We start from the raw sequence: 20,857 nt of genomic DNA on the forward strand, positions 1-20,857 counted from the left end.
GGTCCGGTCCCGACCCGTCCGTGCCCCGATGTCACCCATCGGGTTCCCACATCCCCCCCAGCGCCCCCGTGGGCGGCAGGCAAGGGGCGCCCGTCCCTGCGTGAAGCCCCTTGATCTCCACACACAAACGTGCCAGTGACGGGCTACAGAAACCCCGGTCTGTAATTAGACGGCAATAAACGGTTGATGCGGATCCCCTTTTCTCCCCCACCCCAAAGCTGCTGGTGCCTTGTGGGCACGCAGGTCTGAGCTCTCCCGCTCCTCGGTACAAAGAGCGACGCAAAATGTGCTCAGCAAAACGATGCACTTCTTTTATTTGCAAAAGATTGTATAAAAACCCGCACAAATTTCATCAACAATCCTTAACCTAAAAAAATAGCACCAGGGAGAGTTAGAAACCTTTACAAAAGTGTTAAAAAGGCATTTCTGAATCTACCTCTCCTTACAACATCTTATAAACACGTAATAAAAGGCAGCTCTTACAGGGAAAACCGTTTCAAGGAAGACTTGTCTACTACAATTCTTATCAAGTAAGCTTAATGCCAAGACAATTCTCATCCCTCTTTTATCTTTGTGTAAATTCCCCGAGTCCTTTTTTTTCCCTCATCTATTTATTTTTCTTTTGATCAGATAAGGAAGGGATGTGAGACCTGGAGCATGAAATCAGAGACGCTGGGGAGTGGAGGTTACGAGCCAGCCCTGTTTGGAAACATAAAAACCCATCAGAGGGTCCCAAAGCAGAGGGTGGCTGTGACCCTTTGGCTCCACATCGGGCTCTGGCTGGGGCTGGGCACAGGAGTTAGTGTTGTGTCACGGGTCCAGGCTCGGTGCCAGAGGATGCAGATGGGTTCAAAGCTGGTGATTGCAATGCTGGGGCTTCCCCAGCATCCACCCCATCATCTTCCCAGCCAGGGGCTGGTGACAAAGGAGGTGAGCGGGTGCTACTCATTCCTGAGCTCAAACACATCACCAAGAACAACGCCCACTGGGAAGACTTTAAAGAGTGACCTCTGGGCAGGACCAAGTGAAAAAGCCTTTCAACTCCCCAGGCTTCCCTTCCTGCCCATTCCCAAGTGCGGCCTTGGGCAGGAGCCCCAGAGAAGGTGGTCCTCAAAGCCCAGGGTTGAAAGCAGCACAGAAGAGTGGAAAGTGAGAGGCTCCCTCCTCCAAGGAGGCTGTCATCCTCCACCACCCATGAGAGGGGTGAGGAGGGCCCCCGTGTGTCAGAGAGGTAGAAGGAGCTGGGAGAGAAGCTCTCATTCCCCACTGATGCTGTATGACACCTCATGAAGCAGCCTGGCCCGTGGTTTGGACATGATTCGCTCTGAGAAGGCACCAAAGGATGCTGCGAACAGGGTGTAGTGAACAGCAGAGGTAGGGGAGGACAGAGGGACAATGGGGGACACCACGGGTTGTTTCAGTGCATTGAAATGTGCATTGGAATTAAGGGGGCTACGGAAAACCTGGCACAGGTGGGATGGGCTCCCTGGGACTTCACAGACAGCAGGAAATCACCTCGGCAAAGTCAGGGAGCAGGAGGGCAATAAAGTGAGCACAGCAGCGGCTGCAGGAGCTCCTGGTCCAGCCCCAGGCTGGGCACAGAAGCACGAAAGCATCCCTGTGCATGGGGAGATGGGTGAGCAGGGAAGGAGAGAGGTAGAGCAGAGCCCTGCCTGCGGACCCAGGACCTGCCCCAGCACCAGCGCCTGCAATGGGGGGACACACGCAGCCCCCAGCCACAGCAGCTTTCCCACCTTGCTGCCCATGGAGCGGGATCAGCACAGGTGAGACCGGTGCTGTGCTGCAGGAGCCTGCAGCCCCACTGGGGTCCGGGGGGATCTTCCCTGCCAGGAAGCTCCTACACCACAGCCACCACGCTCCCAATACTGCTCGGCTTCACAACACGTGGGGGCAGCAGCTTGAGGACCACCCTGACCCCTGCACTGCCCTTCCTGCCCGTGCACCACATTCACTGGGGATAATGGATGCTCAGAGAACATTATCCTTTATGGACGCTGGAGCTCAAATCCTCCCTGCTCCAATTCCTGTGTAAGCTTTCAAAGCACTCAGCAGGATTTTTAAAATGGAAGGAAAAGGTTGTAGATGCTTTAAAAAAGGAAGTAGTGAGTATTTGTAAACTACAGCCAAACGTACAAAACAGTATTCCTTTAGTTCTAGCTAGAAAAGTAATTCTATCACCTCACAGTTCAGTTTCAGCTACATTCAGGTCTAGGAATCTCCACATTCATATGTAATGCCGTAAAGCAGCAATAGACATTAAACAACACAAAAATTTATCAAAAAAAAGAATAAAACCGATTTGGTGTGTGTATCCTGCGTGTTCAGTGTATGTACCTGAGCAGGGTCCCTTACACCTCCTGCCACAGCCGGGGGGGGCTTTGGCAGTTGCTTCAGGAGAGGTTTTGTTTGGTCAGAAGCAGTAACTCGCTGCAGTTCACATCTGCCCGCAGCACCTCGGCAGCTGCCTCCGTGCTCACTGCTCAGCAAGTTGTGAGTTTCAGCTCTAGGCTAAACCGGGGTATTTAATGCTCTGGAGGAGACTTCCCATGGGCTCAGCCATGCACAGAGCTTCCTGCGCTGGGCAATTAAAGCTCTTTTGTCCGGGTGTTCTATCACTGCCATCAGTCCCTTTCAAGAAAAGTTACCCTGCCAGGTTCTTTGGTTAAAGACATTTCCTCGGCTCTCCCTGCGGGGCCAGGCTGCCTCCCTGCAGGAGGGAAGAGCAGGGATGGGCCCGTCCCTCTCCCGCCTCCAGCCGAGCTGTGCATCTTTACCAGAGAGACGAGGGCTGCTCGGCTGGCTATTCGCAGGCGAAGTAATCCTTGAGCGGGGAGAAGAGGTGCTGGATGACGGGGACGCTCCACGACCGCAGCAGCTTCTGGCGAGCACCGCGGCCCATGTTGGAGACGTCGGTGTAGTGGAGGGGGAAGACGAAGATCCTGTGGAGCAGAGCAGAGGAGGGTGGGTGAGCTTTGGTGACTGCGCCGGTGCCCATCAGATGCAGCCAGGACACAGCATCTCTGTCCCATCTGCGTCCATCCCGCATCCCGAGTCCCGGCCTGGGTTTTAGTCTTGCTCAGCAGAAGCTCCTCCGCAGTGTGGCAGTGCTCCCCACCAGCTCCGATTTCCTTTCCCAGAGTGGCAGCAAGCGAATGTGCATTGCTTCCACCCAAAGCATCTGGCAAAGGTGATGCAGTCTTTCCTGCTCTGCCCGGAGCCAGAGGCACTTGCCCAGGGGCAGCGGAGCAGAGCCCACACCTGCAGCCCCGCTCCCATGGCCACAGACAAACCAACTCCCCCCTCGTGTAGCCGTGCAAGCACATCTGCCTGGGCACAGAAGCACAGCTGTCCAGGAGCTGCCCCAGGGCCCCAGCCCACCACCACCAGTGCACCCAGCGGCTGATGCCCCTCGGAACACCCCCCAGCAGAGCTCCCAGTTGGAGGGAGATGCTGGCAGGGGTTGGGACCCCCCCACACTGGCTCCATTTTAAAGCTGGATTAGGAGAAATAAAAGGAAAAACAAACCCAAGAGCCACCAGCAATCTCCAGCCAGGACTCAGCACCGAGCATGGTGAGAGAAAAGCAAACGCTAAAGACAATGGAAAATTCCTCCCCCCAGCTCCATGGCCATGTCCTCACGCAGCCCCTGCCGTGGCTGAGGTCAGTACAACGCTGTCCCAGGAGCCACACGGAGCCAGGAACTCACACCTCTGCCCACTCTGCTCAGCAAGGCACCTCCACAAGCATCGCCCCGGGACAGCTCATCCCCGGGCTCCCATCAGAGGAAGGCTCTCCAAGTGCCATTTCACATGACAAAGGCTCGGTAATTGCTATTTCACTTTCAAATTCCTGCATGCCTCTCGCTCAGCTTTAATTAGTTTGAACTCCAAGAAATACTGGCAATTTAAATACAAACAATCTGGAGTATTTAAACCCCATCTCTTTCTTGGCTGAGGCATTCCCTGGTGAAATCTCCAGGTTTTGTTGCTAGGAGTATCTGGTGCACAGGACTGGTAGCAGTAGAATTCTACTCTACTCCAAGTCCTCCTGCTGTGTTTTACCATCAATTCAGGGTGCTGCCGAGGCATGCACAAAGCCTGGAGGAGCTTCCCTAAGGCACCACACTGGACCGAGCAGCCCTGGCCAAGGAGGCTGCTGGGGTTCATCCCCTGCCCCTGCAAACCCCACACAGCACTCACTGGGCATGGGGCTGCCCTACAGCACCCCCACATTAGCTTGCATCTTAAACAAAGGCTGCTGGATGTGTGTATCATGTATAACCCCAAGCTAAACACACCACACAGCATCCTGCGCTGACCCCATCGCTTCTCCCTCCGCAGGCTCCAGGTCCGGGGCAGAGGATGCTGCTGCTTTTCCCGGTCTCATCCCTGCTCATTAACAAGCACATTATCATGTGCACATCACTGCAGGGAACTGCACCAGACGGGAACTGCAGCTCTTCAGCTCCCGGGAGCTGGGCTCAGGGCCAAGGAGGGAAGAGCCACACAAGCACCATGAAACAGAGCAAAGCTGCAGCGAGAGTCAAACAGACAGCGAAGGGTTCATTACCTGTTCATCCCCGGAAGGTTACCCCAGAAATAGCGCGCTCGGTGGGCAGCTGATATCTTGATAGCATCAATCATAACTGGGTTACACTGCAAAAGACATGCAAAAATCAAGGTTAGAGGAGGCTTGGGCTCAGCCCGCTCCTGCATGGAGCCGCTCTCCACTGCACAGCACCAGCAGTGAACACCAAGTCCTCCTAAGGAGGTAGCCCCCCAGACTCCTGCTCCACACCAGAGCACGGGCTGGTTGGCCCCATGGGCTCCCACACCATAGCCATGGCCAGCCCAGCTAAAAGTCCTCTCCAGGCCCTGACCTCCCTCTCCCTAGAAATAAGAGAGCAGGCACTGCCCTGAGCAGATCTTTCTGCAAAGCAAGAGCCTGCCCCAGGGAGCCAGTGCTGGGGTCATCCTGCTGCAAGCCCCAGGAGACCCAGAGCCAAGGATGAAAGCTTGATTCCTGGGGTGCGCATCAGGCAGGGGCCACAGGAAACCAGAGCCAGCCCCACACGGCTCAGCACAGCCTGCAGGGCACGGGAGGTGTCTCCGGCTCAGAGCCCTTCCTGCAGCCACAATCCCTACCTCCAGGAACCGAGAGATGTCCCGCTTGTCATTGACCCTCATGGCCACCACGTTCTCAAACATCCAGAAGAAGGGACGCTCCTCTCCCGCCTTGGGGCGGGCGTAGTTGAGCAGGTGGTAGAACTCAAAGAACAGCCTCCCGGTCCCTTCTGCAAGGGAGAAAGGAGCTGCAGGCTGGGATCTGCTGCGGCGTGGGGGGCACGGGTCTGGGGGCCCTGGCTGCCTCCTCCCCACCAGCACGGCCACAGCCTGTGCTCAGCAGGTGCCACCCCAAGGGCTGCAGCTCGCAGGGGAGCCACCACCAAGGCAGACAGGGGCTGAACCTCTTCCCTGCGCTTTAAGGTGGCTCCGAACCCCAGGAACGTCCCCAGGGAAGGAAGCCCAGCCCTGCAGAGGCAAAGCAGCCTTACCATAGAGCCCCTTCCTGGTGGGGTTGACAAGGGAGATGTCATTGCAGGGGCTCCCACCGATCACCAGGTCAAAAGGACCCCACTCCTCGATCTAGTGTGGACAGATCCCGTTAGGAGACACCAGGGAAGTGGCTCCCTCCTCCTGGACAGGGCAGGGGGAAATCCTGTCCCAGGGGTGCTGGGGTGAGCCCCCGCGGCCATGGCGCCACGTTGCCCAGCTCACGTTTCTCTTGGTTATGTTCCTGACATCGTGCACGTAGGTGATGTTGCCCTCGTGCCGCATGGTGCCCACGGCAATGGGGTCTTCGCAGATCTCCGAGGCGATGTACTTCTCCACTTGGATGCCCAAGTCCTTCAGCACCAGGTACCCTGCCAAGGGACAGATGTCTGAGGCTGCACTGCTCTCTTTAGTCTCGCGGTCTCCTTCGTCAGCAGAGACGCTCGACGCGGCCGTTCCCGCGTGTCCTAGGAGGGGGCAGTCACACAGGGCTGGCTCGTGGGACAGCAAACCACTTTTGTGACCCATTCCTGCAGCAGGCTTGGGAAACCCGGGAAGCACAATTCCAGAGCGGAGTCAAACCAGTGCTGCCAGCGCTCCCACAGCCCTCGCTTCCCAGCGAACCCAGCACCCGGCACAGCAGGAACCTCTGAGCAATTCCCATGGCCCCCCTCCTCCACAGCCCTATCCAGCAGGAATGGGAGCCCCTGCCCTCCTGGCGGGGATCCCCCTGCCCTGCTCCTCCTTCTCTCCACCAAGGCTTCAGAGACGGGTTTGAGGCCATGAAGCTGATCCCCCCCATGTGCGGTGCTGCTCTTCCAGCGCTCACCTGTGGCTATGCCAGCGAACAAAGAGAGCACTCGAATGGGTCTCCTCTTCGCCGGTGGGACCATCGGATAGATTTTGGGTGCAGCCTGCAACGAAGCCAGCAATGAAGCCCCAGTGCTGCAATACAAGCATCACCTCTGCCTTCAGGGGAGCATCTGCATGGCCGAGAGCCCAGCACCACCCTTGGTGAAGGTGGAGGAGCGGGGCCAAGGCAGAGGGATGAGGAATTCCGAGCCTCCCCACCATTCCCAGCGCTCTGGGCTCCCGTGGCCGCAGCCCTTACATATTCCTGCCCCTTGTCACTGGTGAAGAAGTCCTGCAGGCGCGTGTTCCAGTCCTGCCGGCGCTGCAGCACCCCATAGCTCCTCTGGGGCTGGCACATGTAGCAGTTCCAGGGCTCCTGCTCTTTCGCCTTGGCCGACGTCCCTCGGCCCACCAGCACCTCCAGGCACTCCACGCAGAAGCACCTGCCCAAACCAGAGCAGCTTGTGCCCATCACCTCCAGGGTCCCTCCGGCTCAGCCCAGCCTCTCCTGGGGTCTCCCCTGCCAAGCTCTGGAGCCCCCCCCACGTTTTGCAGGAGGTTTGTCCAGGTTCCAGGGATGCTGACACGAAGCCTCCCGGGGGTTGTTATTCAGGTGAAGCCTGGCTCAGCAGGGCTGGGGAGGCTGCGCCGGGACGTGCTGCACCGCAGCCAGCACCAGCACCTTGCCCAGGCTCACACACGACCCCGCTTCCCTGCGGCTCCCAGGAGCAGTGCTGGGAGCTCAGCCCAGGGAACAGCCAGGACCCACCTGTAGCAGCCAGCATTGCTGCAGAGCAGCAGCTCCTTGCCCTCGCAGCACACGGTGCAGTAGGACTGGTAACCGTCCTCGTCGTACATGTAGAAGAGCTCCAGGAATCTATCCTAGCGAAAGGAGAACCGGGAGAAGTACAAAGGGATCAGGATCTGTCATCAGAGCGTGAAGGGAGACTGGAGTTGCTCCATCTCAGATGCACAGCGAGAGCTTGAGGATGCCCATCCTCGGTGCTTCGAGTGGAGACACGGCATGGGACAGCCCCATGGTGGACACAGCAGAGCCAGGACTTGGCAGGGTCACCCCCTCCCGCGCCGTGCAGCAGGGCTGGATCCTGCACCCGTCCTGCCAGCACTTACCCTGCAGGTCTGGCAGAGCCCCCCCTCGAACAGCGGGTGGAAGGTGGCCGGGTTCCTCCTCCCGCAGGACAAGCAGCTCTCTGCGGGACAGGGACGGACAGAGCTCTGCTGAGCCCGGGGCAGGGCAGGGAGCCTGGGCTGGGGAGCAGAACCCCTGCCCTGTGCCGCAGACAAGCACAGGTCTGGAGGTGGCACAGGCTCCCCCAGGAGCAGGCCCCACAGGGGGGATTGGCACCGGGCACCCCAGCACCGTGCAGCAATGGCACGTTCCCCCCTTCCCACTTGGAGCCATAAAGATCTTTGCCCATCACCCCACACCTTTCCCAAGGGAGGACCATCCGTTACCTTCGAGGCTCCCGCTGTTGTTCGTAACTTCCGACACCATTTGCTCTTTAGGAAATACAAAATGCATGTCTTTATGAGCCCTTAAGCAAGGAACAAACCCCCTACATACAGATGCCTTCTTTCTTAACACTGCTGCCGCTCCGCTGGGCATTGTGCAGCAAAGGCATGTCAGGAATTCTGGTGCAAACCCCATGTCCTTCTCTGCCGGACACACCAGAACTAGAGCTCTAAGGTCATTTCCAAGCTAAGCCACCAACGGAGCCCAGCCTGTGTCTCGCAGCTGGGTTTGCTGGTGCCTTGTAAGGCCCATAAAGGCTTCTGCCTTTGGAAGCCAAGCTCACGTCCCAGGGGAAGAGCCCAGCCCCTTCCCAAGGGGTTCCCCAGTGCCACAGGGCGCACGGTGCCCCCCAGCTCTCCCCGCTGCGCACCTCGGGTTTGCTCCTCCTCCACGCGCTGCTCCTTGCCGCCGGTGCAGAGGTTGGTCTTCAGCCTCTTGGTGGGGGGACACTGCTCGAGGGACAGCACCTCCTCCGTGCCGTTCCTCAGGACCCCGTTCTCTGCAAGGCAAAGGTGGCTCCTTGGGGACAAGCCTCCAGGCCTGGGAGCATCCCAGGGCACCGGGCGACAGCACCGCAGCTCCCCAGCGCGGCTCGAGCCTCATCCTGGTCTTTGACTTCCAGGAGCGATGGCTTTGAGGTGCTTTCCTCTGGCTTCCGGCAATGCTGCTGGGAGGGACCACACTGAGGAGCCCCCGGGTCACCTGGGGACCCAGCCAGCAGGCTCAGCAATGCCAGCGCCGTCCCCGTGCCCGGCCCACGGCACCTCCTCACCTGAGGCTTTGGGCGGCCGCAGCCCCTTGAAGCCCAGGGGTTTGAAGCCAGTGAGTGCCCAGTCAATCATGGGCTTCAGCTGCTCCTCCAGGGACTCCCCAGGGGCTGTGGAAAACGTCTTTCCCGAGCGGCTCCGGGCAACCTGCCAAGAGGAGGGACCTTGTGGGACACCACGGGACACCATGGGACAGGAGAGGACACCATGGGACACCATGGAATACCGTGGGACAGCAGAGGACACCACGGGACATCATGGGACACCATGGAATACCGTGGGACAGCAGAGGACACCACGGGACACCATGGGACACCATGGAATACCGTGGGACAGCAGAGGACACCACGGAACATCATGGGACAGCAGAGGACACCACATGACACCATGGAATACCATGGGACAGCAGAGGACACCATGGGACACCATGGGACACCATGGAATACCATGTGACAGCAGAGGACACCAGGGACACCGTGGGACAGGGGCTGGTCCCAATGCATGGAGCAGCCAGGCTGCAGCTGCACGGCCCACGTGCCTGGCAGGGCCATGTCCCCAGCCCTCTCCCCATCACACACACGTGCACAGGGCTCGGCACAACAGCAGCTGTTGCATTCCAGTGCTGGGAATGCTCCCAGGCACCCTCCTCCTGTGCCTGCCCTCCCTGCCATGAGCCGGCTGCCTCCATCAGCCCCATCTGATGGGAGCAGGGACAGCCCAGCCCCAGCTGCTTCACTGGGCACCTTCCTTCCCCCGGCCCCAGCTCTGCTGCGGTTACCTCCAGTGCATGGTACACGGCTCGGCGGTAGGAGACCAGCTTGTTGAACGTGGACAGATTGAAATGCTGCCTAAAGGCCACGAGCCCCATCAGCTTGTCTGCAGACACCTGCGGGACAGCAACAAGAGCTCACACCGGGCACGGGCACGTCCCTGTGGCACCATGCACCCCGTGCCGCACACCCAGCCCTGCGGCACTGCCCGCCCAGCACGGCTCACACCACAGCCCAGGGCTTTGTCTGCGCCCTGGGGCCATGGGAGGATGCTCAGCATCAGCCGCAGAGGGGATGAGCAGCGGCAGCGCTCTGGGGCCATGGGAGGATGCTCAGCATCAGCCGCAGAGGGGATGAGCAGCGGCAGCGCTCTGGGGCCATGGGAGGATGCTCAGCATCAGCCGCAGAGGGGATGAGCAGCGGCAGCGCTGCACACATGGAACGAGCTGCGCGCAGCCTCTGCCGGCACCGCACCTCTGCGGGCACGGCGCTTCCCTCCCTCCTGCACCCCGGGGACGTTCCCATTGCTGGGTCCTGTCACCAGCCTGTGGCACCCAGGCTGCTGTCACTGGAGCCACCGGGGCCCCCGCCAAGGGAGGCTGCAGCTGGGCGCACAGACCCGAGGCAGCCCCGGGAGCAGGGCAGGCAGCAGGGCTGGGCAGGGATGAGGGCTCCAGCCCGGGTGAAGGCAGGCACAGGCAGGAGCTCACCTCAGAGAACTTCCCATCCCCGAACCACTGCACCCAGCGCATGCCCGAGGCCGCCGGGCGCTTGGCCGTGGCTCTGTAGGAGACGACGATCGCCGGCCACCAGGAGAAACCCTTGATCTTTCCCCAGACGAGCTCCCCGATCCCAAAATCCTTCCCGTCCTGAAGGCAAGAGGACAACACGGATCAGCCACAGTGAGCTCCCTGCTTTGTCCAAGCAGCTGTGGCAGAGAGCCCCGGAACATGGCCACAGAGCACCCCACGCTGCTGCTCCACCGCGTGTGCCCATGACCGGTCACCTGCGAACCTCTGCACAGGATGCACGGGAGCTGCATCCCCTGCCTCAGGAGAAGAGCAGAGCACACCCCGGCAGCACCAGAGCCAGCCCTGCACCCTGCAGGAAGGTCTTGCAGGAGCATTGGCAGTGCCTGGCACAGGGCAGTGCGTGCTGCATCCTGCACAGCCTCCTCGGCACCGCTACCAGCACCAGCACCCCACTCCTCCCAGTCCCATTGCCCATCACAGCCGCGTTTGTCTGGGAGAACCCAGCTCACTGCACGCCGCTGCCCAGGCCAAGGGATGCAGGAAGCACACAGGGATGCACGTATCCTGCTGCTGCAGGGAGGGCTTTGCTCTGAGGTTGCTCCTTGGCACAGGGCAGCCCCTTCATGGGGCTCACGGCTCAGCCCATCCAGCTGCACCCCGGGGACAGGACACCCACAGGGGAGAGCAGGAAATGGGGCAGGGCAAAACAGAGACAACAAAAGGGAGAGCTGGGAATTTTGGCATGACCGTGCCAAGGGCCTCCATCAGGCAGCCTGGCAGGGACCACGGCAGGACCATGCTCCCCACGCAGGAGCAGTCACCTTGACCTGCAGAGCCCTCCTTCCCGGCCTTATTCCCCAGTCAGGCACCCAGTTATGCAGCAAGATGCAGTTGCCCAATTCCTGCAAGGCCGGGGCCCTGCCCCGCTGCCTGCAGGCACTGAATCACTCTCTGCAGCTCCAGCAGCTCCGCTCCAACCCAGCATCCCCCCCAGAAACGTTTCCTGCACATGCAACTGCGTGTCTCGGCGGGGCACGGCGTGTGCCACGCGCGCGTCTCCGGGGCCCTCGGAGCCTTTTCCAGCCCCACAGGCAGCACGGGCAGGGCCGGTCTCTGCACAGCACCCACCTGCAGCCCCGGAGCAGAGCCCAGGGCATCATCACAGCCTGGGCACACAGGGAGGGGCAGGCAGGGGAAGGGAGGCAGGAGAAGCTGCAGCATCCCCGGTGCAGGAGCAGAGCGGGACCCATCCGTACCTGGTACTCCAGTGCCATCCCCGCGTCCCTGCTCTCGGTCTCCTCAGTCCCCAGCTCAGTGGAGCCGTTCTGGCCCTCCTGGGAGCTGCTGCCAGAGAGCGTGCTGCTGCTCTGGGATGAGTCCCGGGAGTCCTCCTCCGTGAGGTCGATGGTGGGGATGGAGATAGGTGTGGACTGGCGCCGCTTGGAGCTCTGCATGGTGGAGCAGGAGAGTGTGAGCGCAGAGAGAGGGGAAGGGGAGCAGAAACCTGGCCCACGTCACCCCCAGCCACGTATCAGAGAGGGGGAACTTGTGAAAGGGGGGCACCAGGAATAGAGGGAAAGGCCCTGAACTGGGGCACCTGAAGGAGAACTGCTCTGTTTCTGCTCTCAAGACACACAGAAAACAGTGCAGCGCTTGCTCCCTTCCCTTTTCCTCTCCCCAGTTCACCCCAAAGCACCCTGTTCACAGCAGTGGCAAGCAGCAGCCCACACCCCCCGCGCTGCACAGGGGAAACTGAGGCACAGAGCGTGCCTGAAGCCTTGGGCAGGGCACGGCAGCAGTGTGGGTCTCCCGATCCCAGGGGAGCCCCAGCCCCACGAGCCCTCACCCGCAGTGGGGTGGGCAGGTCCCGGGGGGGCTCCACACTGTTGGTTTCCTTGATCTTCATCTCCTGGCGGGTCTGCCCTGCCTGGAAGATGAGGCGCACGGGGGGCTTCTGCCGGAGGCTGCTCTCCCAGCCCGCGCTGCCCCGGGGCCGCATCTGCAACCAGAGCAGAGGACGTGGTGTGGACGTGGCACAGATGCCTTCCCCCAGCCCGTGCCCCTTGGGGCTGGCACCGGCAGCACCAGGGCCCTGGGGATGGATGGCGAATGCGAGAGGAGCACAGGCAGCTGTGGGAAGCCCCTTGGGCTGAGCCCCTGCACTTCACAGCATCTCTGCTGATGGTATGGTAAGGTGCTCAGGAGCACTCACTGCTGCAGCCCCCAGCACTGGGAGAGCATCCCACCAGCAGCTGATGGCATCACCTTTGTTTCCAGCCATCATGTGCATCCTTGACTGTATCCTCCTCCACCTCCCTCCTGCCCCAGCCCTGCAGAGGCACCAGGGCAGCCCTTTCCCTACGGCTCAGGAGCTGCAGTTTCCAAACAGCACAACCCAAGGGGGTTTCCAGCATGCAGCACAAGAGAGCTTCAGCACAAGAGGAGATTTTGCAAGTGAAAATCCCCTGGGGGTTTTTCAACCTACTCAACACAAAACTGGGACCCAGCCCCAAAGCAGGCAAAAGCAGGCCACCCTGAGGAGGGGGTGAGATGCTTCTGTCCATCAACTGAAGACAATATCAGCATAACAGCGATTACATTGCTGCAACACGTCATGGGCATCGCTGCATCACCCCCACCACCACACTGCTGCTGGGGCATAAAGCACAGCAGGAACTGAACAATGCAAACAAATATTCTGCTTGTGAATGAATATCACATCTGCCATTGGGCTGCTCCCATAGCCCAGGGGGGACGGGCGAGGGTCCCCACACAGAGCCCTGGCGCCAGGGTCCTGCTGAGCACTTGCCTCCTGCACCTCAGCCAGAGCCAGCGGCCAGGACAGGCCCTGCTCCTCCTTGGCCGTGTCTCCCTTGCTCACCTTGTTGTTGCTCTCCAGCGATGGCAGCCCCAGGCCTGCAGCATCTGCACAGGGACAAGAGCAGCCTCAGGCTCCATGAGCCTCCCCAGCCATGCCCAGCACACCCCAAACCCCCACTGCTCCGGGCAGCACACCGGGACTTGAAGAGACCAAAGCCTCCCCCTGGAGAAATGAGGCTGAGAGCAGAAGACAAGCAGCAGCATCCCCGAGGCTGCCCATCGCGGGGCTGCCAAGAGCAGCAGTCCCAGATCCCCCACCTGCACCCAGGCTGGGAGGGACCTTCTTATGCGCCTTTTTGTTCCTGAGCCATAAGCAAACCTTACTCCTGCTATTCAGGGCTTGTCACCACTTTAAAAGCAGGACCTTATGAATACAAGAGGTGGGATGTGGGGACCATGACCCAGGACTCCCTTACTCCAAGGGCTCCAACCATCAAGGGGCAGAGCCAGCATCCCAGCGTGGCACCCTTCCACAACCACTGCTGTTGCTGCAGCCTGGACTCGTGGATGCGCAGCCGGGAAGAAAAGACCCAGCGGAGTCATGGAGGGAACCTGGACGCTGTGCTGCAACCCCGGGATAGTGCCTGGGACATCCCTGGTTTCACGTATCCCTGTGTGTCCCTGGGCACCCCGGGCGCGTCGAGACTCACCTGGAGTGCTGGGCTTCCTGTTTGTCTCCCGTATGATGGAGGGGGCGTTACTGGTGGGACTGGTACAGGCCCCGTTGAGGAGGATCAGCTCTGCCCTGCAGTCTGCCTCCTCCTGGCCGTGGCTGCTCTCCTTCCTCATGGTCGCCTGTGGAAGCCAGAGCAGAAAGGAAATGGAGACTGCAGAAAGCCCCGGGGCAGGCAGAGCCCCTGCTGCAATCCAGCCACAACTTCTGCCCTTTGTGGAGGGGTCTCACTGGCGCCATATCCGCAGCGGCCCTGGGAGCTACGCGGGGGCTCTGAGGGTCCACGGGCTCCAGCAAACGAGCCACATCCACCACCCCCGTGGTGCCCTGCACCCCGCAGCAGGCGGGCGCTCAGGACACAGCAGAGCTCGCCATGGGGGGCAAAGTCCTGGCGCCTGCAGCGACCTGAACTCCCCCAAAGGGAGAAAACTCCTCCTGCCCCTTCCCTGGCCTCACCCGGGGCAGGGCAGGGCAGGGGTCTGCACCCACGGCACCGGCAGCGCCCGCTTGTGCCGGTGTCCCCTGCACCGGGGGCTGCTGCAGCGCAGGCAGAGCCCGGCCACGTGTCCCCGGCACCTCACCGGCACCCAGGGGCCTCTGCCCTCCCTGGATCCTGTTTTCGGAAGTGGAAGCTCCCAGGCTCTCCCAGAGGCACCCGGGACCGCGCTAACGAAGCTGCCTCATTGCTGGGCTATGGGTCTGTGCTGCAACTTGCCCCTCCGCCAGCACCGGCACTGCAGGCGCACGCAGCTCAGCGAGCAAGGAGCAAGCCAGGCTTAACCCATCCAAAGCCCTGTTTGGAACCAGACACAACCAATCCCCCCCAGCCCCAGAGAGACCCCAGGCTCCAGCCCTGGCCCCCTCCCACCGCTCTCACTCAGCATCGCCTCCAACTGCTTCCCTAACAATTGAGATCTGCTTCGAGATGTCTGTCAGCACCTCTGGCAAACAAAGAACAGTCGGGGTCTGATGTTCCAGATGCCAAAGGCAGCCTTACAACCCTGCTAACACCCAGACATGAAGGAAGGCAGGTGACCAGCACCCACCTCCATAGCCAGAGCCCCCGGTGCACATCCTGCCTGCGCCCCACACACATCTGCCCAACAAAGGGACAAGAGGAACGGCACCAGCAGGAGTGTAAAAGTGCTCCGAGCCCCACAGCTGTGTGCAGAAATCCCACGGCTGCAGCACATCTGCTCCAGAGCCAGTGAACAATTCCTGGGAGCTGCCTGGACTCGCCGGGCTGCCCTGGCTTGGGCAGCCGGTCCTGGCCCCAGATGCTCCCAATGCGGTGCAGCACAGGCAGGTCAGCCCCTCCGGGCTCTGCTCCCTTCTCCAGGCTGCGGTGCAGCAGCAACCCTCACCAGCGGCAGTGCTGCCATGAACAACCCCACCAAAATACAGAGAATCTCCCTTGGGAACCCACACAGCGAGGTGCGAGAGGATGCGCCGCTCCCTTAGCGTGAGCAGGACCCAGAGGAGAGGCTGAGGATAGAAGATGGGGCAGCGTGAGCCTGGCAAGACCCATGGAGGACAGGAGCCAGAGCCCGCCCAGGACATTCAAACACACCTCAAAATGGCTTTTTCCTTTCTCAGCCTGGGGCTGCCCGGTGTGCCCTGGCTGGCAATGCAGTGATACATCCCCACCAGCCCTGCACTGGTGATGCTGGTGACACAGCAGCCAGGTCTCCCCGAGGCACGCAGCCAGGACCGAGCACCAGCTGTGCCCAGCTCAGCTTTGCCGCATGCTCCGGGAGCTCTTTCTGCCAATTCTAAAGCAAGCAGTGCACCCACGGGAGCATCACACCGTGCGCTTCTCCAGCTGCACCACCCCGCATCACTTGAGGACATCCCACCACCATCCTCAGACAGCAAGCAGGAAAGGGAACATCACATCACACCAGACCCAAACTGCAAAGCTAAAGTCTCGCTCTCACAAGCACCTACGTCGGGACAGCGGGACTGCAACTCCTATCCCCTTCTCCTCCTGATGCTGCTTTAGCACCAAGGAAGGAAGCTGCATTCCCAGGCCCATGCTGTCCTTCCCACTGACCCCCTGGAGCCGCCATCGCTACAAGCCTCACCACGCTCGGGAGGGAGGCTCAGCTCTTTGTCCTCGCCTCCCCTCGCACACCAACATGTGCACAGGGCATTGCGAAAATAATAAGAACCAGAGCACTCCCCTCACATGTTGTGTCTCACGGGAGGAGAAAACCAGCACCGCAGCGTCTGCACTGCTCAATGCACTGCACACACACAGGCGAGCGCTGCAGCCGCACGCTTCCTACGGGAACCCACCAAGACTCGAACCGTGCAGGATTCCAGCTCGGATGCTCTGAGCTCCCCAAGAGACCGGTGCTAGCGGCGGCACGGCTCTGCCTGGTGCCCGGGATGTGCCCTGCAGCGGTACCCCACCGAGACAATGAACCCGCTGACTCCGGATCCCGCCCTAGTTTTGCAATACCAGTTTCTTTAAGGTTTGCCAAACTGGTTAAAGGACCATGCCACAGCATTAACTGCTTCGAGAGCCAGCCTGCGGAGCAGCCCGCGCCCCAGTGCAGGCAGAGCGGGCAGGGGGGCTGCTCTCACCTACCAGGCATCACATTCTGCCCTGCAGACCATGCCTCAGGACCCCGCTGCCCTGAACCCTGCTGCCCCTGACCCAGGGCTGTTCCTCAGCCCGGGGCTGGGCCCACTTTCATTTTCCTTCTTGAGAAAACAGCCTGGCCCTTATCAGGTGCTGTTCCGGGTAGGTGGGGAGCTCGCAGGGAGACCGCCGGACTTTGCCTCCAGACAGGGGCATGCATATCAAAAGGCTGGAAGTTTTACGGGATGGCTGGGATGGCAGCCATCACCCAGGCCCTGTTTGAATAACAAAAAGAAATAAAGGACCCCAATGGCCAGGGCTCGCTCCCTCCGGGCTGGCTCAGGGCTGTCCCCCACACAAACGCCCTTTAACTCTCCCCAAACCGAGCATTTCCCTCTAATCCCGGGAAGAAAAGAGCTGCTGGGCTGGCAGCTCAGCAAGAAAGGGAGCCCATTTTGGCTCATTAAGAAGGGCAGGCTCTCCCCTCCCCTGCCCGTTTCCTGTGCCTGGCCCCTCTCCCGCGCTCCCGCACTTCCCTCCATTTCCCCCTGTTTCCTCTCCTGCCCCCCTGCCCCAGCGCTGCGCGGCCACCCCCGGGCTCAGCCGCCGAGCTCGGATGAAAGAAAAGAAACAAAAAACAAACCGGCCCCTCCTCTCCCCGTGAAGACCAGGCCTGAGGAGTCTCCTGGGCAGCCACCATCACAGCCAGCCGCTGCTCCAGCCGCTCTAGGCTCTTTACCATGCTCATCTCGGCCTCGTCGCGCTGCCAGGGGCCACGCCGGCTCCCCCGAGCCCCTGCCCCGGGACGTGCCCGGTGTGGAGCGGCCGGGCCGGGGGTGCTGCGGGCAGGGCTGGGGGCAGTGGGGGCTCCGCGCCGGCCGGGAGGGTCTCAGCCGTGGCAGGTCCTGTCCAGAGCCGTTACTGCTGCATCCTTCCCCTGCACAAGAGGACACAGTGATGACAATGACACCTCGCTGTCCCCATGCCCCCTGCCTGGCCCTGGAGAATCCTAGAATCAACCTTTAAGATCATCACAACCAGCCGTTCCACAGCATTGCCAAGGCCACCACTAACCCATGGCACTGAGGGCCTCATCTACATGGTGTGGGAACACTTCCAGAGATGGTAACTGCAACACTGCCCTGGGCAGCCTGTTTCAATGCCCGAGCACCTCTGGGGAAGGAATTGTTCCTATCTCCAGTCTGAACCTCCCTTGGTGCAGCTTGAGGCCATTTCCTCTAGTCTCATACCTGAGAGACTCCTGGCTCCATCCTCCTTTCAGGTAGTTGTAGAGAGCGATAAAGTACCTCTGCAGAGTGGGGGCTCAGCCTCCCCCCATCTTCCCCAGGGTGCCCCCTTGGCTCATTCCCCCTCATTTCACTAAAAATTAGGAAACTGGAAGCAGTTAAGAGGCAGTTAACACAAGCCCTGCTGCAGGGGCAGCACGTTTCAGCTCCTTCTGTGTCCCCTTTTCCCGGGGACCGGTGCAGCCCCAGGACCTGCTCCCACCCGCGGCTCCTCTCCCGGCTCCAGGGACTCGTGGCCCAGGCTGGAGCTCCAGGGACTCGTGCCCCTCCCTTGCCTCTCCCTGCACCCGGCTGAGGAGGATGATGCCGGTAGAGCTCCCCCGGGCCGGTACCTGCCGCTGGGCCGGTGCCTCAGCAGCTGAGCCCGGGCCCCGGCCGCCCCCTCCGCTCCGCCCCGGGGAGGCGCCGCTTTACGTCCGAGTGGCCGGCGGGAGCCGCTTTCCTGCGAACAGAGAAGCGAGAAGATGCGCTGACAGATCCTTGACCCCAGAACCGAAAACAAAAGGTGCTCGGCTCCGGCAGCGCTGCCGCCGCATCCTGGTCCCCGGAAGCCCAAACCGAGCCCCGGCCCGGGGAACACCCCCCGAGCCCTCCCCGCCCCGCAGCCCCGCTTGCCTCTTCACTGAAGGGACCCGAGGCTCCGCTGCGCTCCCCCTGCGGCTCCGGGCTCTGCCCCCGCCCCGCTCCCAGTGCCCGTCCCGGTACCGGGGCGCCGGGAGTACCCCCAGCCCGGCCGTGACAGCCCCGGGACGCGCCCCCGGGGTACGCGGCAGCGGCGCCTCCGCGGGAAACTCCCGAAAGTTGCGACGAGCGCCGGAGGAGCGGGCGGGAGCCGGGACCGGGGCTGGGGCCGTACCGACCCCAACAGCGCCCCGGGACCGAGCGCCGGCAACAAGTGGCGGCGGGGCCGCTCCGCCCGGTGCCCCGGACCGGAGGGGCGAGACCCCGGGAGCACGGAGGGGGGGGGCCGCGCGATCGGCCGGGCCCGGGGCGCGCTCCCGCCGCCGCCCTCCGGTGCCCCGGTGCCGCGACCCCGCCCGCCCCATTGTCCCCCGCCGCCACCACCGCGTACAACAAAGCCGCCCACGAGGATGCGCCGCGGCTCCGGCCCGGTTTCCCCCGGTTCCCCCCTGTCCCCGCTCTCACCTGCGCCGCGGCGGGACGCGCCGTCCAGCGGGGCCGCGCCGCCGCTCACCGCCTCTCGCGCTCCGGCCGGCCCCCGACAGCCCCGCGCTCCGGTTACATGGCGCTTTAACCCTGCCCGTGCTGGGCAGCCCCTCCTCCTCCTCCTCCTCCTCCTCCTCCTCTCCACGCCCGCCGCGCCGCACGGCGGGGGAGGGGAGCGCGGGGCCCGCACCGCACCGCCGGGCCCCCGCCCCTCGGGTCCGCACCCCCGGGGCTCAGCATCACCCCCCGGACTCCGCATCCCTGGCGCCCCTGCATTGCCCCGCTGCTCCGCACGGCCCGGACCCCGCATTGTCCGGTACCCCACGTCACCCCCCCGGACCCCGCATCTTGTCCCCGGGGCTCAGCATCCCGGCGCTCCGCACGCCCCAGTGTCTCACAGGCTCACGGAGTTCCTCATCCCCTGGTACCCACCGGCACCCGGTGTCACCCCCAGTGGCCAGCTTACCCCGGGGCTTACCCCTCGAGCTCCCATTGGGGGGACACCCAGAGCAGGCAGAGCCCAAGCTACCCCTCTACCCACCAGGTTTTCAGGGCCTGTGCCCCTTGCAGCATGGAGCAGGCAGACAAAGCCTCACCGGTTCCACAGTCAGTTTCTGGTGGTTCTTCCGCTTTTCCGTGCGGAAGCAAGACCTTTGGAGGGCTGTGCTGGGGACGGGGAAAGGCCTGCACCTCTCTGCCCAAGACAAAGCAGCAGGGCTCCACGTGGGGTATAATCTTCTCTGCTCGCTCATTACTTCTAGATCCAGCAGAAAACCATCTAACAGTAAGAAAAGGAACATGATTGTCCTGGTGTGACTGAAATAAGCTCTCAATGTCAGGAGGGAAAAGGAGTGAGTTGGCCAAAGTACCCGAAACCTGCGGGATGCACCTGGGGCCAGCCCCAGGCCTGTACAGCAGGTTCCCCCCACCCCACCCCTCCATCCCTGCAGCATCCCAGCATGAAAATGTGGCTGCACGTGCAAAAATAACCCTGCGAGAGAAGCTGAGAAATGTGGCCTGGGTACGCCTTGGGGAGCATTGGAGATTACGGCTCACATAAACACACCCCATGGAAGCCTGAAGCTAATTTGCAACTCCGTCGAGGGGATTAAACCAGAGCAAATAGATTTCACTCCTGTTTGGTTTTCCAAACCTGGACAGCACAATGCGTTTGCAGGCTGTGCTCCTCAGAGTTGCCAGGGCACAGTTAGGGTGGAATTAGCCCTCGCTCCAAGCATCTGCAGCTCCTCTCCCTTTCTACGGAAACCTTCCTGCCTCTGCTGGCCCCGCTGACCTGCCATCAATCTCCCGCCACTGAAACGCCTCTTTCTCTCTCTTCCCCTCAGTTATCATCTAATTCAGGAGAGCAGGACTGCACACACTGGTTGTGAAAAGGGCCTGGTACCAAACAAAGCAGGTCCGGGCAGACTGAGACAAATCCCGACCCTTTTCCCTGTTTCAGCTACTCATGACCACAGATTGATGCTGTGAGTTCATTTCTTAATGGTCAAAGTCTGTGTCATCTGGTGGGAAAAAAGGTGCCTCTAAAAAGGATTTTGTATGTGGGCTCCTGACAGGCATTCCCAGTGTCCTTAACAAGAGCTGGTGGTGGCAGCCTCTGCCAGGCAGGGACCAGAGCAACCTGCCCCCCTCCCCATCAGCCCCCAGGCTCTCCAGCACTGATGAGCAGCAGGACATGGACAGGGGTGTCCAATGTCCAATGTTTCTGCAAAAAAAAAGTCGTTCAGCAAGAGCCATTGTCACCACAGGCTGGCCACCCTCAGCCAGCCTTTCAATCCACGGGGCTGGTCACCAAAGCCATCCTCTTGTCACCATCACAGCTGAGTTGGGACCGGCAACATCTGCTGAGCACTGCAGTCATCACAGTTGTGAGCTGCCCCAGTGACCCAGGGAGCAGGAGGAGCTTTTCCTTTCGCTGAAGCCAGTGGCAATGCTGAGTTGAGGCTCTGGGCTCCCCATGGCAGTGAACACACA

At 61.3% G+C, this 20,857-nt stretch overlaps 1 protein-coding gene across 4 annotated transcripts; it reads right to left on the reverse strand.

The window, feature by feature from the left end:
• Positions 1-290: 290 nt before the first annotated feature.
• On the reverse strand, positions 291-18,939 carry DNMT3B (DNA methyltransferase 3 beta). 4 transcript variants are annotated; one of them, XM_062623808.1, is made up of 21 exons: positions 18,842-18,939; positions 18,028-18,137; positions 17,032-17,325; positions 13,779-13,923; positions 13,054-13,173; positions 12,095-12,171; positions 11,505-11,696; positions 10,207-10,365; positions 9,505-9,612; positions 8,732-8,873; positions 8,330-8,458; positions 7,902-7,946; positions 7,557-7,636; positions 7,195-7,307; positions 6,685-6,868; positions 6,403-6,487; positions 5,799-6,040; positions 5,576-5,666; positions 5,166-5,314; positions 4,591-4,676; positions 291-2,960 (listed from the first exon to the last, which is right to left on the reverse strand). In XM_062623808.1, exons 3-21 carry the CDS (start codon positions 17,134-17,136, stop codon positions 2,822-2,824), a joined length of 2,391 nt encoding a protein of 796 aa, XP_062479792.1. In that variant the 5' UTR covers positions 17,137-17,325; positions 18,028-18,137; positions 18,842-18,939; the 3' UTR covers positions 291-2,821. The 4 variants fall into 4 exon arrangements, with proteins under 4 accessions (XP_062479792.1, XP_062479794.1, XP_062479793.1 ...); XM_062623810.1 differs by lacking the exon at positions 18,842-18,939 and having other exon boundaries at positions 5,799-5,944; positions 12,095-12,247; positions 13,058-13,173; positions 18,028-18,264; XM_062623809.1 differs by lacking the exon at positions 18,842-18,939 and having other exon boundaries at positions 5,799-5,944; positions 18,028-18,264.
• Positions 18,940-20,857: the final 1,918 nt, after the last annotated feature.

The sequence above is a fragment of the Pezoporus occidentalis genome, unplaced genomic scaffold (assembly GCF_034315485.1).
Source record: "Pezoporus occidentalis ecotype Australia unplaced genomic scaffold, CSIRO_AGI_Poc_V1 ctg259, whole genome shotgun sequence".
NCBI classification, from domain to species: Eukaryota; Metazoa; Chordata; class Aves; order Psittaciformes; family Psittacidae; genus Pezoporus; species Pezoporus occidentalis.

Coding starts and splice junctions, on each gene's coding strand:
- DNMT3B (XM_062623808.1), bottom strand. CDS start 17,136: ATGAGCATGGTAAAGAGCCTAGAGCGGCTGGAGCAGCGGCTGGCTGTG. Junction 13,924..17,031: donor CACGGGGAGAGGAGGGGCCG/GTTTGTTTTTTG, acceptor TGGCTTCCACAG/GCGACCATGAGGAAGGAGAG. Junction 11,697..12,094: donor ACCTGCCCACCCCACTGCGG/GTGAGGGCTCGT, acceptor TCCACCATGCAG/AGCTCCAAGCGGCGCCAGTC.